The 22110-nt window shown below is 30.6% G+C and overlaps 1 protein-coding gene and 1 pseudogene across 1 annotated transcript; both read left to right on the plus strand.

Annotated features, from left to right (window-relative positions):
* Nucleotides 1-5869: 5869 nt before the first annotated feature.
* On the plus strand, nucleotides 5870-9232 carry LOC106774791 (isoleucine N-monooxygenase 1). The gene is made up of 4 exons (XM_022787246.1): nucleotides 5870-6950; nucleotides 7608-8224; nucleotides 8866-8892; nucleotides 9004-9232. The coding sequence occupies exons 1-4, from the start codon at nucleotides 6006-6008 to the stop codon at nucleotides 9230-9232; spliced, it is 1818 nt and encodes a 605-aa protein (XP_022642967.1). The 5' UTR covers nucleotides 5870-6005.
* A 6134-nt stretch (nucleotides 9233-15366) lies between these two features.
* Nucleotides 15367-22110, plus strand: part of LOC106774792 — a 9827-nt pseudogene continuing 3083 nt past the window's right edge.

A 22110-nucleotide genomic window follows, 5' to 3' on the forward strand; every position in this document is an offset into this window, starting at 1 on the left:
TATATTGCCTTTGCTACCACTTTCGTTTATGTAGCATCAATTTAAACAAAAACGTTTCCTTGGAGATGAACTTGGATATAAATGTGTTATTAAATAATAATTAATGAATTTTATTCAATATAATTGATTATCAATAAAGTATGTAGTTCAAAATAAGTCGCAGATTCAAAGAAGCCCTCATTGTGCAATAGGAATCTCAAATTTCATTATCAATAAATGAGGAATACATTTCTTTGAAAATTTCTAACAAAAAATATGTATAGGCACACCTAATGAATACATTATGAAACAATACTAAAAAAATCAAATATCACATTGCAAGAATCCCTATTGTACAACATCTACAACAACCCTAAATGTTGCAATACTTCATCCCTCCCCACATTGTAAATATCAAAATCTAATCTCAAACATACTTCTCCCTAACCTGTTGTAGTTCTTCCTGAAAACAAAAAAATGCACACAAAATCAATAAAATGTCCAATGTTGTATCAAAGGTCTAAAGCATCAAAATTTTGATAACTTACACTTGTCAAATAAAAACTATAAATCCTAAAAGAATCAATATATCTCATTGACTGACTCCAATGATGGTCTCCTCAAGAAAGTAACTTGGAACCTTGCCATTAACTACATGAGCACCGTCATAGTGGAGGACCCTAAGCTTTCCTTCCTACAACCACTGCCAAAAGATTGCCCCTTAACCAATATAAGCTAAAGCATACATCATTGGTCACCCCTAGCAAAAACCATACCTTTGTTCCATAAACTAGTCCTCCCTAGTAAAAGGATGAAAGCATGTCACACTAATCTCGTCTTCTACACTAGGAACCACTTTAACAAGTTCCATATCTGACACCTATAAACCTAAAAAATAAAGCAAGTTCATAGACATGAAATTGATACCAAAATCATTTCAAAACAATAAGAGAACAGACAATATGAATGACAACAATTAGTGCTAGCCCATAGATTAAGAGTTTGGTAGAAAACTAGGAATCGCATAAAAGCCAAATAAACAAAATTCCTATATACTTTTAAGAGTTCGGTAGGCCCAAACATGCCCTTCATATATATATGAAAGGATATTAAACATCAAGAAAAAAAAAACAATAGTATCTCGATAACTCCTAAGCATGAAACTTAGAAAGCATAAAACTATGATAAATACAATTTTCACGTCAAAAACAATTACAAAACATGTCTTTTCACAATTAAAATGAGTGTTAAATGCCAATATAAGCAACAACTGCAATGTCAAGCCATAACACTACATAAACTACCCTGCCCCCCAATACTTTCCGAATTCAATAATCCCCAATTTAAAATTGACAAAAATTGAGAATCACATTAGCATTCCAAGTTTTGCTAAATTTCATTTTTCTTTTTCATAAATAAACCTAAAGGAAACAACCTCAACCTTTTTGACTAACATCAATATAAAGAGATTCAAACTCAAACTCCTAATAACCTTGGATTGAAGGGACAAAAAGTAAGCCAGGATACTATGCTTAAAATTAAGCAAGTTTAGAAAGCAATCTTGATTGAATAATCTTGACTATTCTAATAAGTTCTAGACCGAAGGAACCAGAAACCAACCATAATCATGAATTCCTTGAACAAATTTAGATATTTTAATAACAAAATGCATACTTTTAATCATATATAATTTAATGTGCAGACTAAAGTTTAGTCACTACCTCTACCACCAAAATAAAAAATAAGAATTTAATACTATAAAAAATAAGAATTTAATACTTTTAGACATATTCTATAATGAAATTTACCAAGTTAAATGAAGTAACGAAGAAGACGAAGATGCCACTTCTCTCCTCTTCTCTCCTTTCCAAATTCTTTAAAACTAATTGAGATTTCAAGTTTCTTTGATATACCCTTCCAAAACCATAACAACAGCAATCAATTCAACTTCTCCACTAAAGAAATTCAATTCTTGTGGTGTTTATCTGCGGCTACTTTTGCTACAACAAACCTCTATTTCAAAATCATTGGAATCTCTAATGGAGATGGTGTTGGTCGTTGTTCGAGTATAATGTTGCAATCAATACTTTCATAAAATAAAATAAAAAATCTCTTTTTAAATGTTAAATTCCACTTATTTTGAATGAAGCAAAAACGGAACCAAAATATAGCATCTATATACACAAGTATAAAGAACATGACAAATATAAATAATGAAGTTAGAAATAACAAAAACCTAGGGTAATTAAGAAAAGAATTCTAAATTTAATTATAGAAGGTCTAAAAGTAGAATAATGGAGAATATTATTCAATACATAACTCTCATAATTAAAACATCACAAACAAATATCCACTTAATTAAATATGAATACAACATAAAATGGCAGTGATATAAAATTGCTTACTTAATCAAACTAATAATCATGCTATGCTTTGAAAAACTGCTCTTAACCATCACCTGCAAGTGGTATAAAACGCATAATTGAATGGCTTCGCTTGACAATAATTTCCTTTATAATAATACTCCATCATTCTTACAACGCTTGAAAATAATTCTTACCTCTGTTATGAACTTTGTCGGGAATCTTACATTCTGTATCAAAACATAAATACTACTAAGCCATTTCAAAAATAGCATTAACATTTAAAAAGAAGATAATTTGTCGTAAAGGAAACTGAGAGCTTTCAGGAAGCCTCTTCACAACTATTTGTTGTCCATTTAAAAGAATATCCTATAAAAAAAATATACAGTTAGTATGGAAAATAAGTATACACCTATTATCTTTTAGGTCCAAAAAAAATCAAACTAACACCCAAAAAATAGAATAATCCCTAAATGGTAAAAAAAATTTAAAAACAAATCAAACTCATCAAACAACAACAAAGGATAACCCAAACAAACGACAAGAAACTTGAAAACACTCGTCAATGGTTGTTTTTGCGTTGAACGATGCTTCAAAACGCTGGCACGTTCGACTCCAACGACAACAGACACAACTCCGGTGAACGACAACGACCCGGTGAACGTTGCTTCGATGAACAACTGGTTGTGATTGCGGGTGAGATGACCTTCTCTCTCGTTCTTGTGGGTTCTCCTCATAGATGAGATTTCAAATTTTTGAAACCCAAAAATGAAACCGCCTAAATGAAAACCCTGCAACTTCTCTGACGAAAATACACTTACCCGAAGAGCGTATGAAGAAAATTATGGTGTGTTGAAGTTGCTTGATCCTACACAGAAGCGGTAATATTGTTAAATATTTACAACAATTATGTGGCAATGTTTAAAAAATAATAAAAACACGTGAGATCAAAATGTAAGAAAAAAAAGGTTTACGTGAAAGTTTGGATACAGTGCATGAAGACATCATCCATACCCACGCATAACCCATTTCATACTTTCTACAGATATTTCGGCAAAAGATTGAAAGCGACTAATATTTTTTAAGCAGAATTTGAGAACAATTTGTAAATAATTTTTTTATAGCGTAAATCATATGTATAAATCAAATAATAAAATTAATCATCTAAGGAGGTAAAAGAAATTTAGAATATGATTTGTTTATAAAACTCAAACACCAGAGTTTTTCTAGGAAAAATTAAACTTATCTTAATATTTTCTGCAAGTAATATTATACTCTTTTCAAAATTTAATAAATTGAATAGCTACATGTTTCACATTGAACAAAAAATTATTTATTTTAAAAAGTCTATATGTACCAGAATGGTTTTATTTAAAAAGTCTATTTATTTAAATAAACTTTCAGAGTTTTAAAACATGAAGTTATTAATGAGACGTGACAGACCAGAATTCCAATTTCCTTATGATTGTGTATCATGCCTTAGAATTTCATGGGAAGGAAAATTCTATTATTATTTCCCTTCTCTCTTAGGCCTAATATTTATTTATTTTAATTGTGATCAAGAAATTCTTAATAAGTTTGTTATCAAATCTTCCTCACAAATTTGTTAGCTATTTCTAACAAAAAAAAATATTTACAAAACGTGAGCATCTTATTAGACCATCTTTATAATATTTTATATATTCTTATAATGTAAGGTTCTATATTTTAGATCTTTTTCTTTATCTCATATGAGTATGATATAATAAAAAATTTAGATTTTAAAATCATGATTACTGAATACTAAAGAAAAAAAAGGTAATGTTTAGCAACGAATTAACAAAGTGTATTAAAAATATAAATTGTGTGTTGTCTACAAATAATTTAATATATTTTAAAATTAAAATTAGTGGTGTATTTTAAAAATATGGATAACAGAAAAAACAAGCAAAATTCCACATTTTCTCTTACAATAGTGTATATACTACAAAAAATAATATCTAGAGATTAATTGGTAAATAATGTCAAATTTCTCTTACATATTATAAATTCTAAAACTTTGAACATCAAAACCTTGACTTTTTTTTAAGACAGATCCTGCATTGGATGAATTAAATATGTTAAACAGTAAAACAATTATAAACAAATTATTTTACAACATTTATTCTTAAAGATGTTAACATAAGAAAAATTGACAGCTAACGTTCTAATTTTAGAAAACACCAAAGAAAAAAGGACAAAAGAGTTTAACATAATTTAACAATAATATGATAAATACTTGTACAGAAATTAATAGAGAAATAAGAAGCACCCAGGTTTCTATAGATATACTATAATTATTTAATGAGATAATAATCATAAATACCGAAACTCACATCTTCATCTCCCAATATTTAATGACATTAACATTATTTTTCAGAGTAACATTTTTCCAAAACATATACAATAAATTAAAGATTTTTAATTTGTTTTTAAATACAAATCTGTTAATTTTACCTATAACAATTAAGCAAAATAAATCTGAAAGCAATATGTTATTTTATAAAATTTTAGTGCTTACAAGTTTATGAAGTTGGTAATTAATGAGATAAATAATCATAATCACAATATGAAATAGAACCGTCAAAATGGATCACAATCTGCGAGTTCACCACGGGTTCGGGCGGGGTAGGGTTTGAAAAATTGAATTTTTTTATGCGGATCAGATTTCAACCCGGCTCATTTAAATCCGGCTCATGCGGGTTGAACCCATGGTGGGCCGGCTTGACCCGCCAACCCACCTACCTAATTTTATTTTTTAAATTTATCATTTTATTTATGAAACCCTGCAAAATAAAATACTCTCTTCACTCACACAGTGTATACCAAAAAAGTAACCTCTGCTCTCGCATATCACTCTCACGGAACTTGCTCTCATTTACGTTGCTGTCACTCTTACTCTTTCACTGAAATTCTTCAAGGAGCAGGTTTCTTGTATGTTGTTTGTGTTTGTTTTTGGATGACATTTGGATTATATCGTACTTTTTATTATTATTTTGAATTGTCTTCAGTTTAACATAATTTTTTGGGAGTGAAATTTGTTTAAATTTGAATATAGAAAGTTTGTAATTTTTTTTATTTAAAAAAATTTTAATTAAATGGACTAGTGAGCCAACCCGTTTACCCACCAACCCGTGGTGGATCGAGCTGGGTTCAGATTTTTCTGACTCTCTAATAAATGAGTCGGGTTGGATTGACTCACTAAGTCACCAACTTGTGGTGAGTCAGACCGGGTCGATCCGGATTACCCATTTTCACATAAATATTTTAATCAATCTTTTGTAACAATATAATCATAGAAGATGAAAAGAGTATGTAATTAAAAATTTTAGATAATTAAATATAAATATTGATATATTTCTTTTTAATATAATAAAAAAATATCAACAAATGTTTTAATAAATCAATTATCTATATATTTCTATAATTAATAATTATAGAATTGCAGATACCTAATGGGCATTTGACAATTACAACTACTTCTGCATAGATTTTCCCCCTCCAGAATGTATAGATTTGACTCGTGACTCTCACCATTTTTGGCATTCTTTATAAATAGGAACCTCATTAGCCAAGAGTGACCACAGTTTAACATTAATCCCTTTATACTTACCATTTTCTTCCCTTTCAATTCGCAGTATACCTATGGATTTCGCCCCCATGCACCTTCAATGGCTTCTCATTTCTTCATTTGTTGTGATTTGTGGTTTTACCATCATCAGAGTCTTCAGATATCACATTACTCAGAAGCCTAAACTGCCTCCAGGTCCTAAACCCTGCCCTATACTTGGTAACCTTCCTCAAATGCTTTCAAACAAACCTGTATTTCGATGGATACACAATCTCATGCAAGATATGAACACTCAAATTGCATGCATTCGTCTAGGAAATGTCCATGTAATCCCAGTCACGTGTCCTTCCATTGCTTGTGAGTTTTTGAGAAAGCATGATGCTGAGTTTGCTTCAAGACCACTGACCATGGCCACTGATATCATGTCCAGTGGTTATAAGACCATAGCTATTGTACCCTTTGGGGAACAATGGAAGAAAATGAGGAGAATCTTCGTGAACGACTTGTTCTCCCCTCTCAGGCACCACTGCTTTCAACACAAAAGGAACGAAGAAGCTGATAACATTATGTTTTATGTCTACAACAAATGCAACAATGTGAAGGATGGGGGGCTAGTGAATGTCAGAGATGTTNCACAGCACTATTGCTGCAATGTGACGAGGAAGTTGATTTTTAATACAAGGTACTTTGGAAAGGGTAGGTTGGATGGAGGGCCAGGGCCAGAAGAAGTAGAACAAGTGAATACTATTTTCACATTGCTTAAACACGTTTATGCATTTTCTGCTTCTGATTATCTGCCATGGTTGAGGGTTTTTGATTTGGATGGGCACAAGAGGAAGGTGAAGAAAGCAATGAGNACGATGGAGAAATATCATGATCCAATGATTGAAGAGAGAATGAAGCAATGGAAGAATGGAGCAAAGAACGTTCAAGAAGACTTGTTGGATGTTCTGATCTCACTCAAAGATGACAATGGCAATCCTACTCTCACAATGAAGGAAATCAAGGCTCTTACTATAGTAATACATCATTCCTTATTACCTTTTTTAGAAGTGCTTGTTTTTTAATAATATAAATATATTTTACTTAGTTATATATTAATCTAATAACTTACTTTTTCGAAAATAAATAATTCTTTTACTTTTCTTAATCAGCAAATATTATATACTTAATTTATTAGAAAAAACAATATTTTATTTATAACCATTTATTATATCTAAAACAAAAATATTTTATTAAAAGATATAAATGAAATTATTCAGAAGGACTTATATTGAAGTGACAAGGTTATCTACCTATCATAAATCGTATTTAAATGAATCAAAAGACTTATACATAAATAATTAATGTGTTGAATTTTAAATTGAGTATTTTTTTCCCTTTTTATTAAAAATAATCCTTTAGTTACCAGGTTTTATTTTCCTACTTAATCTGATATGGTATTGGAAACTATAAGTATTCTTTGAAAGAGGGATCATACGTAACACATACACATTGATACATATTCCGATTGGCCTAAAACTGTGTAAAAATAAAATAATGTTAACACTTTCCACATTCACGGCAGATATTATATGAACCATTCACATCTATTGCTTTGTTTCTATGCATAAACAATTTTACAATGCAAATACAAACCATATATATATATATGAATCAACAGAAAAAATATGCAGGAACTTATGCTTGGAGGAGCAGACAATCCATCAAATGCAGTTGAATGTGTTCTTGCAGAAATGATAAGTCAGCCCCATATACTTCAGCAAGCTACTGATGAACTTAACAAGGTTGTGGGTAAGCAAAGGATGGTACAAGAATCAGACATTCCAGAGCTCAATTATGTAAAGGCTTGTTTGAGAGAAGCCTTTCGCCTTCATCCTGTGGTACCTTTTAATCCTCCCCATGTCTCGAGCAACGACACAATGGTGGGAAACTATTTTATTCCAAAGGGTAGCCATGTACTACTAAGCAGACATGGACTTGGACAAAACCCTAATGTGTGGAATGAAGCAGACAAGTTCAAACCTGAACGTCATCAAAAGAGTGATGGATCTATGGTTGTTTTGTCAGAACCAGATTTGAAGTTCATATCATTTGGCACAGGAAGACGAGGTTGTCCTGCAGTTATACTTGGTTCCACCATGGCTGTGATGTTATTGGCCAGGCTGATCCATGCATTTTCCTGGAATGCACCTCCAAATTTATCAAGTATCAACACTCTTAAGTCTGATAATGGTGGTATGCTTGCTGAACCACTTGTGTTAGAAGCCAAACCAAGATTAGCATCAGAGTTGTATTACAGTTAAATAAGTATTAAGTAAGAAAATCCATGCAAATGAAAGTTATGTGTGCTTTACTTTTTTATTTTTTAAATAAAGATAAAGAAAATTGTTACTGTTGCAGTTCATAATTTGATGATGATAATCCTTTAGAAAACTAGGGACCTTATCAAAGGCTCTTCTCTGCTCTCATTACTAACAATATTAATTATCATATTGGTTTATGGATTAATGTTAGTAATGTTTTCATTAATAATGTTATCGGGTATAGCATAAGCAACAGTTTCAAGAAAATAGTTCAAAGCATTATATTTTGATCAGCAATTTTATCATCAGGATTGGAAGCCTTTTTATAAGGAAAAACATGCTCCTAAAAGTTAACATGAATTTCTTTCCTGAGTATATCCAAAACAACGTAATCTTATAGACACATTTCTTGGCTCTAGGTTCAAACTTATTTCTAAATCTTTGCAAAATAGAAACAAAACATAAAGAACCAAACATTTTATTTCTCGTCCATGACCAAGAGTTGGATTCTGAAACTGTTTACAAGAAATTTATTCTTCGGGTTAGTTGGTTTTTTCTTCTTGTTTCGTTCACTCTAATTATGGGGACATAAATATGATAAATATGATGGTGATTCTTGGATTTTCAGCATATGGTTGCTGCAAGAAGTTCCAATGTACGCCTCAGAAAAGCTTTGAAAAAAAAAGAAGCAAGGTAGCGCATTCTTAAACCAATCTTATGAGTGATGTTTTGATCATTATGAGTGATGTTTGGTTATTTCTTTCAGCGCAAATTTGAAGTGCCCCCATTCAGCTCCTGCAAAGTCATCAAGGATGTCAAGGATGAACTTTATTTCGTCATCATCACTCAAGATGACTGACAAGAAGGTCCAAATTAAACCTCTTTCTAAGGTTGCAGCAACCCCCAATGCTAAGGTGAGGCCATCAGCTCCGGTGGCCAAGGCCTTGACCACTCCAAGGAATAATCAAAAGAAGGTTGACTGTTGGTATGCCTAAGAGCAGAGTGGTGTCTTCTAAGGCTCTTGTTTTTCCCTCGCCTAAGAAGGTCATAAAGATAAAGAATTCTATGGAATTAAAAACACCAATGGAAAAGCTTGAACTCAATGGAGTCAAGACGAATGAAGAAAGAGGAAGCAAGTCATTGCCAGTGACTACCTCAAAAAAGCACCTGATAAGATATTGTTCACTTTGGGTCAAGCCCTTACAGATTTGCTTTTGGTACTACTTCAAAAGACCTCTCACCAATGGAGGTATCTTATGTCACTCGATCATGGAGGGACGTACTCGTCTGAGCCCGGTCACCATACTTGAACCATGGGCTGATACCATTTGTAGGGAGGGGTTCAACAGTCACACATATACACATAAGTCTTCACATTGATAAGATATTGTCCACTTTAGGTCAAGTTCTCACATATTTGCTTTTGGTACCACTCCAAAAGGCCTCTTATCAATGAAGGTATCTTATGTGTATATAAACTCATGTCTATCTCTCATTTTTTTCTTATGTGGGACTATATTTGTACCCACCACTAATAACCGTAAGGAATTAGAAACTAACTCAATGTCAAGTTTGAAGGAGAATAAAGTGAAGAAAGGCACTCAGAAACGACAGGTTGCTAAGCCTCATCAAAATGACTCTAGTGAATCAAGAATTTCCCAAGAACCAACAAGAGAGGAGAGCTTAGTTATAGCAAGTTTTGTCAGAAGCTTCGAAATGTGACATTACCTCACTATCAAATTTCAACAATAAAGAGAAGATGACTACAGAAGGGAGTGAAAATGAAGAGATAAAGAACTTGGTTTCTGTAAAGGGAAAAGTTTCTGAATCCAAGAAAAGAAAGTCTGAAGAAAAATCATTGGCTTCCTTGACAAAGAAAATGCTTCAATAGTTTAGAAAATATGTAAGGAATTTTATTTCTCTAAAAAATGTTTGACTCTCCATTGTTTTCTTAAATTTGGTGAAATCAATGAATTTTTGGAGGCTGTGGAAAGATGAGTACTGATAACGACATGTCCAGAAAGAAGGCTATTCTTAGAAGCAAGCACGAGGATGATCCGAAAAAAACACAAAAGGTCTGATCTTATATTAATGATTACTTTCCGTCTCACTTTATTGAATGATTATATAACGTTTATGATTTTGATCTTAAGATAGAAATCTCCGTCGACCACAACTGCTTCTCCAGTTGTGAAGAACAGAAAATTAAAGCTCACAAACCCTAAGTCTTTTAAGCTGAGAACTGATGTAAGTAAGGAAAGGGAATTGTGTTTAAGTTTATTTATTGTTAAAAAATAATTTATTTTAATCAAGTGTAATTAGTGCTATTTTTTTATGCTGTAGGAAAGGGGAATTCTTAAAGAAGTAAACTCGGATAGAAAAATTCTCTCACCTTTAAAAGAAACCGTAGTTAAAGATGGTGGAACGGCAATGGGGAAACATCAGATTGTAAACCGAGTGAGTTCAGTTCCATTATGAATCTTTCGATCAGTTCATGCACATAAGAACATGTTCATCTATTAATATTTTAGCATAAACAGTATTTTAGTATGTGACTGAAGACTTCCCAAAATGTTATACGCAGGGTGGCATTCAAATTGGCAACTCCAACTGCAAGGTGCAACGTAAATTATCTGCTAGAACACCTTATAAAAATTATCCTGGTCCTAAACTTGAGAACCCAATGAAGTGTTTGTAGTAAGCAACTTTGATTCCAATGAAAGTGTCTATTGCAGTGGTTTAAGGAAGAAAGAAAAGGTTGTCATTGCAACAAAACTTGGTGTTACTATCGAAAAGCTATCAGATATTGTGAAAGCCACGGAAGCCACGGAACCCTATCGAAAATATTTATTTAATTTTATTATAATTTTTTTAATATTTTATAAATTAATTTTATTTATTATTAATTAATTTTTTTTCTTTATTAACATTTATACATTTAAATATAATATTAAAAAATAACATTTTATATTACTAAAATAATTAGGGGAATTTTGGTAATTTTTCAATTCTACCAATTAAACAAATTTTTTAATTCTATCACATCAATCAAATCCTACATTAATTCTCACAAACTTTACCCTCAAATCTACTCTCAATAATCCACAAATCTACTCAAAAAAAAACAACAAAATTATCCTCAAATCCATTTAAATTATCTCTTCAAATTTTCTCCTTCACATACATTAATAAGAACAGAGCATAAAGAGTATGTCATTAATAGACCAAATTGTGTGTACAAAATATCCAGCAAGATGGCCTGACATGCATCAACGGATAAGACTAACATTGGCTTGAATAATAGACTATTAAATTTGGATAATCATTAAACAGACTCTTCGGTCATGAATGACATGAATAGTTAATTTTGTCATTTTACTATTATTCAATGAGACAGTATGATGTGAAAGTGTGTCGTATCTGTATAAAATATCTACAATTTAATTTCTAGAATTCCAAACAGACTAATAACTTCATTATTACGTCATTCTTACGAGTGGACTAAACTAAACAATTATTCGCTACAATTTTATTATTCTTGTGTTTTAAATTTTATTTCAAAAGTTCAATAAAAACATTTAACAATTAATCTCAATATTAAAATTTAAACATAGATACAAGGATGAGAAAAATAATTGAATACAGACACATACAATTTTTATACTAAGATCCAAAATTGAAAATTGATTTCAAAAAAAATGAAAATTTTGAAGCACTTATATATGAAAAATTCTAAACTATAATTTAACTTGATAGAAAGCTTTCAAACGTAAAACTAGTGCTGTTAAAAAAAAATGTCCAATCTATTAGTGAATCAATTCAACTTGATTCATCTATTAGTAAAACAAAAAAAATTTAAATCCCACCCAATCCATCACGAGTTAGTGGATTAAACAGATTGACTTATTTTTTCACTTAATTACAAGTTTTTTAAATAAAAAAAAGTTACAATCTTTTATAATATAAATCTAAATAATTTTACTTTAAAAATTATGTTAAATTCCAAAGACAGTTCAAAATAACAAACTAATATACAACAAGTTAAATATAATCTAAAAACAAACCCAAAAAGTGAATAAATAAGTTTATAATATTAATATTTTTGTGTCACTTATCCATTTATAAGATTAAAGTTTTGAATGGATAAATTTATAATATTTTGCTTTCTTAAAACATCTTTTTTTTATTCTCATCAGATAAAAAAATGTTAATAATAATATTAAAATACAAAATAACAAATAATTAAATTAAACTAGGTAGGTTGATAAATCAGATTGGTAAGTCGGGTTGACTCACAACATGTTTAGTTCCGATAAGTCGAATTAAAAATTAATCCATATAAAAAAAATCACTTTTTTAAACCTAACTTGATTGAACCTCTGATTAATCAAATTGGTCAACAAATTCTAACTTATTTTGACAGCATTGGACCAAACCAATTCATAAAGACAAGAATAAGAAGAAATGAAAAAAATTAAAAAAAAAGCATAAAAAGAAATCAAAAAGAAAAACTACACAAAAAAAGTAACTTCAAAATTTACTTAGACCGAAGAACATTGCAACGGACTCTATGATATCCCACAGATACTATTTTTAGTTTAAAAATTATCACAGTGCTTTTTTCACATAATATTCTTTTAATTTGTTTATTATTTGTTCAAACATCGCCTTTAACTTAGATTTCTATCTCTTTATATTTATTTTCTTCTTTTACTTTTTATATCTTCCCTTATATCTTTAGATTATTATTCTCATGTCGGTCAATTGTCATAATCAATAAGATTGGTAATTTTGCTAACTACTTCCAATAAATAGCATTAATTATGACTTCAACCTCTGTGCTGTGTTTTTCAAATTCTAAATGACCCCACTTGTATAAAAGAAAAATTATTTAAATATTAGTTTGGTTTTTATTTTAGTTGAGTTTATTTAATTTAGTTTTATTTTTTAATTTGAATTCTTTAATATCATTTAAATAATTAACTGATATGTGTTGGTATGTAGTTTTTCTTTTAACTTTTTAATTTTTTAATTATAAAAAAATATTCACTAGTGCAGAAACGCTATTTAACATCGGTTAATTTGGTCTTTTAACGTCACTTTCACATCCGACGACTATAGGATGACGTCTATGGGACGTCGCAATTCCTCAGAACCGAAATCAATATAAATGTCGGTTAACGATATCCACCGACGTCTATATAGACGTATGCTTATACTCACACCGACGTCTAATTACTCTATATAGACGTCCACATTTGCTTAAACAGACGTCAACATGAATATATATTGAGATTGAAAATGACACTAACCGACGTTTATGTTCTTATAGACGTCGGACCAGGCACTAACCGACGTCTAACAACGACGTTGTGTTTTAATGCAGTTTTGATCTAGACTTTCGGTAGCATTGTGTAACACTCTCCTCTCGCTAGTTTCCCCACAAAAAAAGCTTGCGTCTTTTGAATCTTCTAGTGCTTTCAACCCAAAACCGAACCTGGGTCCATGGCTACTTCCCATTATTCAACCGCAACAGAAAAAAATTACTGTGTCGAGAAGTAGACAAGGACCCAAGTTCCATTTTGGGTCGGAAGAACTAGAAAACTCAAAAGATCGCCACTCTTCTTGTGAGGAAACTAGCAAAGGGAGAATGTTGCACTATGTTACCCAAAGAGAGGATCAAAACTGCACTAAAACACAACACAAAGAAAGCAAATTTTAATCAGTTGAACGACAAGATAATCGATCAAAAACTAAAGAAAGTTTAAACGGTAAGCATAAAAAAAAACCACGCACCTGGGATGCAAGAGAGAAAAAGGAGAGGACGAAGACAATGACGTTATGAGAAACGACAATGCAATGCCGCAAGAGATAAAAAGTAGAGGTGCGCAAGCGAGTAAAAGAAGAGGAGAAGCAGAGAAAAAGGAGAAGAGATGAAGAAGCAATCAGAAACTGAATGGCGAGAAGAGTCCGCGGTCTATTTAAAATGAAATGGGGCGTCAGTCTATTTAGGGGATCCGACGTTTATAGACGTCGGTGTTTCAGGGGATCCGACGTCTATTCTACGTCAAGAAGCTGAAAAGATTGACGTTTGATTTCCTGTCAGGGGTAATTCACGTCGGTGCCCCTCCTAGCCGATGTCTAAAACCCTCGAATTTGGTGAAAATAATCAATTACAGGAACTTAGACGTCGCTTACGTTCAGAACCGATGTCTAAATTGAAGAATTTTTTACTTCCCACCTTCCAGACAGGCCTTAGACGTCACTGTTTGACTATGTGACGTCTAAGCGCCTGGGAATTAGGTGAACAACAATAATTGTAGCTCAGTTGACGTCGAGTTTTCAAGGGATCCGACGTCTAAAGCTGAACCGGTTGACGTTTGATTTCCTTCAGTGACTTGAACGTCGGTGCCCTTTTCTAACCGACGTCGAATTGACTGTCTTATCACATACCTCAAGGTCTTAGACGTTGGTTTGCGGCAAGTGTGAATAGACGTCACCTAACATCGAAACTGACGTCTAGTTTACTAATATATTTACGATAATGCCACCGTGCAGTAATAAACGTCGGTTTTTCACGAAACCGATGTCTTATGGGTGACGTTAAACAGCATTTTTGTACTAGTGATTATGTCAAGTCCATATTATGTTACGTGTGAGTTGAATTTGGGTTATATGTGAAAAGATCCAAGCATAAAGGATGCTAATAATTTGCCTTTGGGTAGATGATTTTTTGGTCATATTGCAGCACGAAATTGAAGAGATAAAATCATAAAGGAAAGCGGCATTTTAAATGATAGGCTTAACGGTGTTTTCCAATATAGTAGAATAAATTTCTACTTTTTTTTCGTAATTAAATTTGAAATGATATACAACCATATAACTAGATGAATTTTGGCATGACATATATTTGATAGTTTGAGAAGTGCAATAGTTCAAATTTTTAGAATTATTATGGATAAGTAAGCAATGGAATGGAATGGACATTTGACACTTATACTCCCAACAAAAATGTACACCTACTATATAGATTTTGTATGGATCGATTTGACAAGCAGCCGTTACCATTTTTGGCAATATTTATAAATAGGCACATGATTAGTCAAGAGTCACCACAGTTTAGCATTAATCCCTTTATACTTACCATTTTCTTTCTTTTCAATTCACAGTATACCTATGGGTTTCCTCTCCCTGCACCTTCAATCGCATCTCATTTCTTTATTTGTTGTGACTTGTCGTTTTACCATCACCAGAGTCTTGAGATATCACATTATTCAGAAGCCTAAACTGCCTCCAGGTCCTAAACCCTGCCCTATACTTGGTAACCTTCCTCAAATGCTTTCAAACAAACCTGTATTTCTATGGATACACAATCTCATGCAAGATTTGAACACTCAAATTGCATGCATTCGTCTAGGAAATGTCCATGTAATCCCAGTCACGTGTCCTTCCATTGCTTGTGAGTTTTTGAGAAAGCATGATGCTGAGTTTGCTTCAAGACCACTGACCATGGCCACTGATATCATGTCCAGTGGTTATAAGACCATAGCTATTGTACCCTTTGGGGAGCAATGGAAGAAAATGAGGAGAATCTTCGTCAACGACTTGTTCTCCCCTCTCAGACACCACTGCTTTCAACACAAAAGGAACGAAGAAGCTGATAACATTATGTTTTATGTCTACAACAAATGCAACAATGTGAAGGATGGAGGCCTTGAATGTCAGAGATGTTTCACAGCACTATTGTTGCAATGTGATGAGGAAATTGATTTTTAATACAAGGTACTTTGGAAAGGGTAGGGTGGATGGAGAAGTATCATGATCCTGTAGGCGCAGCGTTGTGAGAGTAAGTGATGCAGAGAATGAAAAATAAGAGAGAGGGGCAAAGGATGTAAAACTGATAGAGAGAAAACCAGAGTTATTTTCTCATTACCAAATGTTCAAAAACTTCATGGTGTTAACTGCATTTAAGGGAAAAATTTTTATTAATTCAAATTGACAAAATTAGAGATTTAATTGATCACTTTCAAAATTAGAGGATCCAATTGAAACAAATCCCCAAATATAGGAACCTCCAAACCTATTAAACCTAAATATTTATAATAATGGTAAAGTTAAAGAAAATAAAAAACGTGAGAAGCAAAATGTAAGAAAAAAATTTACTTCAAAAAGTTGGATCCATTGAAAGAAGAGAACATCCATACTCACACATAACAAAATTTCATGTTCTCTAAAGATATCACGGCAAAAGATTGAAAGCGATTGATATTTTATTAAGCAGAATTCGAGAAAAGTAATTTTTTTTTTAATTTTAATAGAGTAAATCATACGATGATACCTCCTTAATTAATTCTCGCATACTTCAGATCCTCCGGCACTTAAATCTAGTGATAAAATTAGAAGGTTGTATTGAGAAATTGTGATTTCAACTCCCACGTATAAAATTATTTTTTATATATATCATATCATATTCATATCATTATAACATATATTTATAGTTCTAAAATTTTATTTTTTAACTTTTCTTTATTTTTATTAATAAATGAAATCATTTTGATAATTTCTTAAAAGCATGATATAAAATATTGTAAATTAATAATTTATTGTAAAAGAAACATTAAATTTCAATGTGGACAACGTTTAAAAAGGTGCTAAACAGTCCATTTTTTATTATTGATTATTGTTACTAAAACGTTTTTTTTTTTCAAGATTTAGTTTTTATTTATTTATTTGTTTGTTTATTATTTATTATTGTGCAACTTCTTTGATCAAGTTTTTAGTTGTCTCGCGCTCTATAAATAAAACATTTTTTGCATTTTAAAACATATCAAAAATTCCTAAAGACTTACGCAACAATATATATTTTCTTACTTTGTAAATTCATGGGTCCATGTATTTTAAAATAAAAAGAATTTTGATAAAAGTAAAAATTATTATTTTATATAATTTGTAACCAGTAAAAAAAAAAGGTGTAAAATATGATTAGTGATGTTTAACGATTTATATTTTAAAGAATAATGTATCGTTTTTAAAACAACTTTGTTATACATTAAACATTTTGAATATTGGTTTCTTTTATAATTTAAATTAAATTATAATATAGATTACCCTTTTCATAATATATGTTGTTTTATTAAAATAATTTTATTGGATTTTAATAAATAAATAAATAAAAAGTACAAAAACATTAGTTTGAGTGGAGATTTAAACATGTTCAATTGTTATGTTCATATTGAATATTTTAGAAGTTATTTGAAAATAGAATGAAAGCAAATAAATAAAATGTATATATGTGGACTAAAGACAATGAGCGTAGATATATATATCTTTTGAAGCTCGCCAATATAAACTTTATTTATTTATCTTTTAAAATTGCAATATCTGTTATATCACAATTAATTGCAACTCTCTTTAGGTAATATGCATTTGATTATAAAATTATTTATGTTAGATTAAATATGTGCTATAGTTCCTTGGTCTAAAAGGAAATAGTTTTGCAAAACTGATTTATAACAAACTTTAAATGCTGATAAATCCAATTAATCATGAATAGTTGATTTTGTCATTTTACTATTATTCAATGAGACAGTATGATGTGAAAGTGTGTCCGTATTAAAATATCTGTACAAAATATCTATAATTTAATTTCTGAAATTATAATAACTTAATTGTTATGTTGTGGACTAAAATAAACATTATTCGCTACAATTTTATTATTCTTGTGTTTTAAATTTTAATTTAAAAGTTCAATAAAAACATTTAACAATTAATTTCAATATTAAAATTTAAAATTTAAACATAGGATACAAGGATGAGAAAAAATAATTCAATACAAATATTTATACATTTTTATGACTAAGATCCAAAAACAATCACAGTACTGATTTCAAAAAGAAAATGAAAATTTTGGACCACTTGTATATGAAAAATTCTAAACTATAATTTAATCGGATAGAAAGCTTTCAAACGTAAAACGAATGAGAAGCTACACCAAATAAGTAACTTCAAAATTTACTTAGACCGAAGCACATTGCGAGAGACTCTATGATATCCCACAAATGTTATTATTTTTAATTTTAAAATTATCATAATGCGTTTTTCACATAGTATTCTTTTAATTTGTTTATCATTTGTTCAATAATCGCCTTTAACTTAGATTTCAATTTCCTTATATTTATTTTCTTATTTTAAATTTTTATATTATTCATCTTTCTTTATATCTTTATATTATTCACATGGCCTTCAATTGTCATAATCAATGAGATTAATTTTGCTAACTACTTACAATAAATAACATTAATTATGATTTCAACCATACTCTCTTTTCTGTGTTTTTCAAACCCTAAATGCCCCACATGTAAATAACAGAAAAATTATTTAAAAATTTAATTTGATTTTTATTTTGTTGAATTTATTTTAGTTTTATTTTTTTAATTTGATATTTTTGTTAATATCGTTTAAGTAATTAACTGATAGTAGACAATATTTGTTATGTGTTAGTTTGTAGTTCATTTTTTAATTTAAAGAAAAAATTCACCTATCAAGCCAAAATTATGTCACGTGTAAGTTGAATTTGGGTAATCTGTGAAAGAAATCAAGCATAGAGGGCTGCTAATAATTTATCTTTATGTAGATGCTTTGTTGGTGATGGGAGATTGTAGCACAAAATTGAAGAGTTCAAATAATAAATGAAAGCAACATTTGAAATACAGACACAAGGGTTTTTTCAACTATTTCCTTGGTCTCGGATTTGTCTATACTTCACATGGGATTTTAATGCATTAAATGAAGTATGCAAGTGAAATATTGGAGAAGTTCAAAATGTCATATTTGTGTAATAACATGCCAGATATATGTTGTAGAGTTGGGTTTATAAGCAGGTTGATAAATTGTCCAAAACTTTCATATATGACAGCAGTTAAACATATATTAAGGTACGTATGATTTTGGTATATATTTTCTAAAATAGGCTGGAGTGAATAATGGAGTTGGGAGTGTTTTAGAAGCTTGGTCTGATTCTAATTGGTGTCGAGATAAGGTTGAAGAAAAGCACTTATGGCTACTTATTCAAATACATGAATACATCAATCTCTTAGTGTTCAAATAAGCAATGTGTGATAGCACTCTCTTCTTATGAAATAGAGTACATTACAGCAATAGAGACCACTTGCCAATGTCTATGGATTGAAACCTTGTTTGGAGAACTGAAATTATAGTATGAGAAACCTTTGCAGATGTTTATTAATAACAAATTTGCCATCAACTTCTAAAAAATCCAGTTTTTCATGATAGAAGCAAGTATATTGAAACAAAATTTCATTTTCTAAGAAACCAAGTATGCAAAAGAATAATAGACTTGTACATTGTAGCACTGAATATCAGTTTGTCGATGTTTTTACCGATAACATCTATTTTTACCTTTTTTTTATTTGTTTTAATTAATAAAATCAATTTTTCCGTAGTTTTTATCTTGTTTAATTCTCAAGCTTTTCTTATTTTGCATTGTTTTTTTTTGTATTTTAGTTGTTTTATACTTTTTTTATTACTAATCTCTATTTTGAATATGTAAAATAAGTCAATAGTAAACAATTCCGATGAAAGAAAAAAAAAAGTAAAATTCAAGAGAGCATGATTAGACAATAAAAGAATTATATTTAGACAAATATTGATTCCACGGGCACTAAAATTGCACCTAGCACTACAAAATGAAGAAGAGACTCACGTAGTGGGTTATATTGCCATGGACTGTCCTAGATGACCAAAGAGTCACCATTGGACGCTAGGCTAACTCGCTTGGCAAGTTAGCTTCTCCCTGAGTGAAAATGATAACCCAAACCTATAATATTTGAGTCGTTAGACGAAAATATGGCTCGCCCAATGAGTTATAAGTTAGAGAGTGTCGATTTTTAGGTCTCGTTGAGCGAGAATGAAGCCTCTGGGTGAGTTTGTCGGTCCTGATACATGAAAGTGGTTATTTAATCATGTTTTCGTGAGAGTTTTGTGTATTCTCTCCTCTCACATTTCATTTTTCACCTAAAGCGACTGGGAGAAACCCTTGGAGGCTCTTTGGGGTGTTGGGAAGCTCACCCTTCTCCTTCTTGGACTTCAATCTTCATCAATGGTGATTTTATCCCTTTTAGATTGAGGAGGAAGATGGTTCATGAATTAGAGATGAAAATGCGAAGAGGAAACACAACAAGAGCATAAAGTAAAGGCAAGTAACCTTAGGAAAGTGCATGCATCTCTCTTTGGTTTCAATTTTTTCCTTATATCTTCAATTTGTAAACTCTAGGCTCTCAATTATGAAGAGCTAACTCTAGTTATTGATATTATATGTAATAAACTGAATCTTCTGTATTTTGTGATTTTAATACATATTTTTTCCATTTCAACGTTAGTCTTTGATTTTTATGCTTAATGCTTGTTGTGATTTGATCAATCATGGCTTGATTGTTGGTTTTAAGGTTTTTGAAAGTGTCTTTTGAACATATACCTAATAGAGCTTGCATCTAGGGATAGAACATGATTCAATAACAATCTTAAGACTCTTGAACTTAATGCATAATTGCTTTTTAAAGAATCAAGAAATTGGAACTTGATTAGTTATCATAGACTCAAAATTTATAGGGATAGTATTTGAATATTTTGGTGAATTGATTTTTACTTAAATATAGAATTGATATGTTTATGTATACATGAAAATAAACTAAATTAAATATAGCCTTGACAATATGAATCTTCTATGTTAATTTTATTTTTTATACCAACTATTTGATTAAAATAAATAAAAAAATTTCCATTATGTTTTTGTGAACTTTGTAATATAAATGAATTATAATTATTTTTAGTTTAGGTCGAATTCTTTGTATTTTTCTTTCAACTACATGCTCGTAAAAAGAAAAAACCAAAAACAAAGTAAATGTAGGGATACAGTGAGACAGAGAAAAAAAAAACCCTCAATAAAAAGTAACCAATAATTGAAACACATCGGTTTTTCTCCCAAAATTTAATTAGATAATCAACTAAATTTCTAGTTTTATCGCAATTAAATTTGAAAAGATATACAACCATATAAGTAAGACAAAATTTTGGTATGATATTTATTTGATATTTTAGGTGAAATAGTTCAGATTTTTATAATCATGGAAACCATATAACTATGGAAAATGATATTTTGACACCAATTTTTGACATCATTTTGACACTGCACACGTGTCAAAATGTAGTTGGACGGTTTCAAATTAAAAAAGCTGAGGTAGGGGCATATTTGGAAGAAAAAAACCAATTTTTTTTTTTTAATTTAAAATCGTCCAACCACATTTTGACACGTGTGCAGTGTCAAAATGGTGTCAAAAAATTGATGTGAAATGTAACTATGGATAAGTAAAACAATGGAATGACATTTGACAGTTAAACACCCTACAAAAATTTAAACTGTACGGATGAATATTCTACACGTAACCATTACCATTATTAGTAATCTTTATAAATAGGCACATGATTAGCCAAGAGTCACCACAGTTTAGCATTAATTCCTTTATACTTACCATTTTCTTCCTTTTCAATTCACAGTATACCTATGGGTTTCCTCCTCCTGCACCTTCAATCACTTCTCATTTCTTTATTTCTTGTGATTTGTGGTTTTACCATCATCAGAGTCTTGAGATATCACATGATTCAGAAGCATAAACTGCCTCCAGGTCCTAAACCCTGCCTTATACTTGGTAACCTTCCTCAAATGCTTTCAAACAAACCTGTATTTCAATGGATACACGATTTCATGCAAGATATGAACACTCAAATTGCATGCATTCGTCTAGGAAATGTCCATGTAATCCCAGTCACGTGTCCTTCCATTGCTTGTGAGTTTTTG

The sequence above is a fragment of the Vigna radiata genome, chromosome 10 (genome assembly GCF_000741045.1).
Source record: "Vigna radiata var. radiata cultivar VC1973A chromosome 10, Vradiata_ver6, whole genome shotgun sequence".
Classification (NCBI taxonomy): domain Eukaryota; kingdom Viridiplantae; phylum Streptophyta; class Magnoliopsida; order Fabales; family Fabaceae; genus Vigna; species Vigna radiata.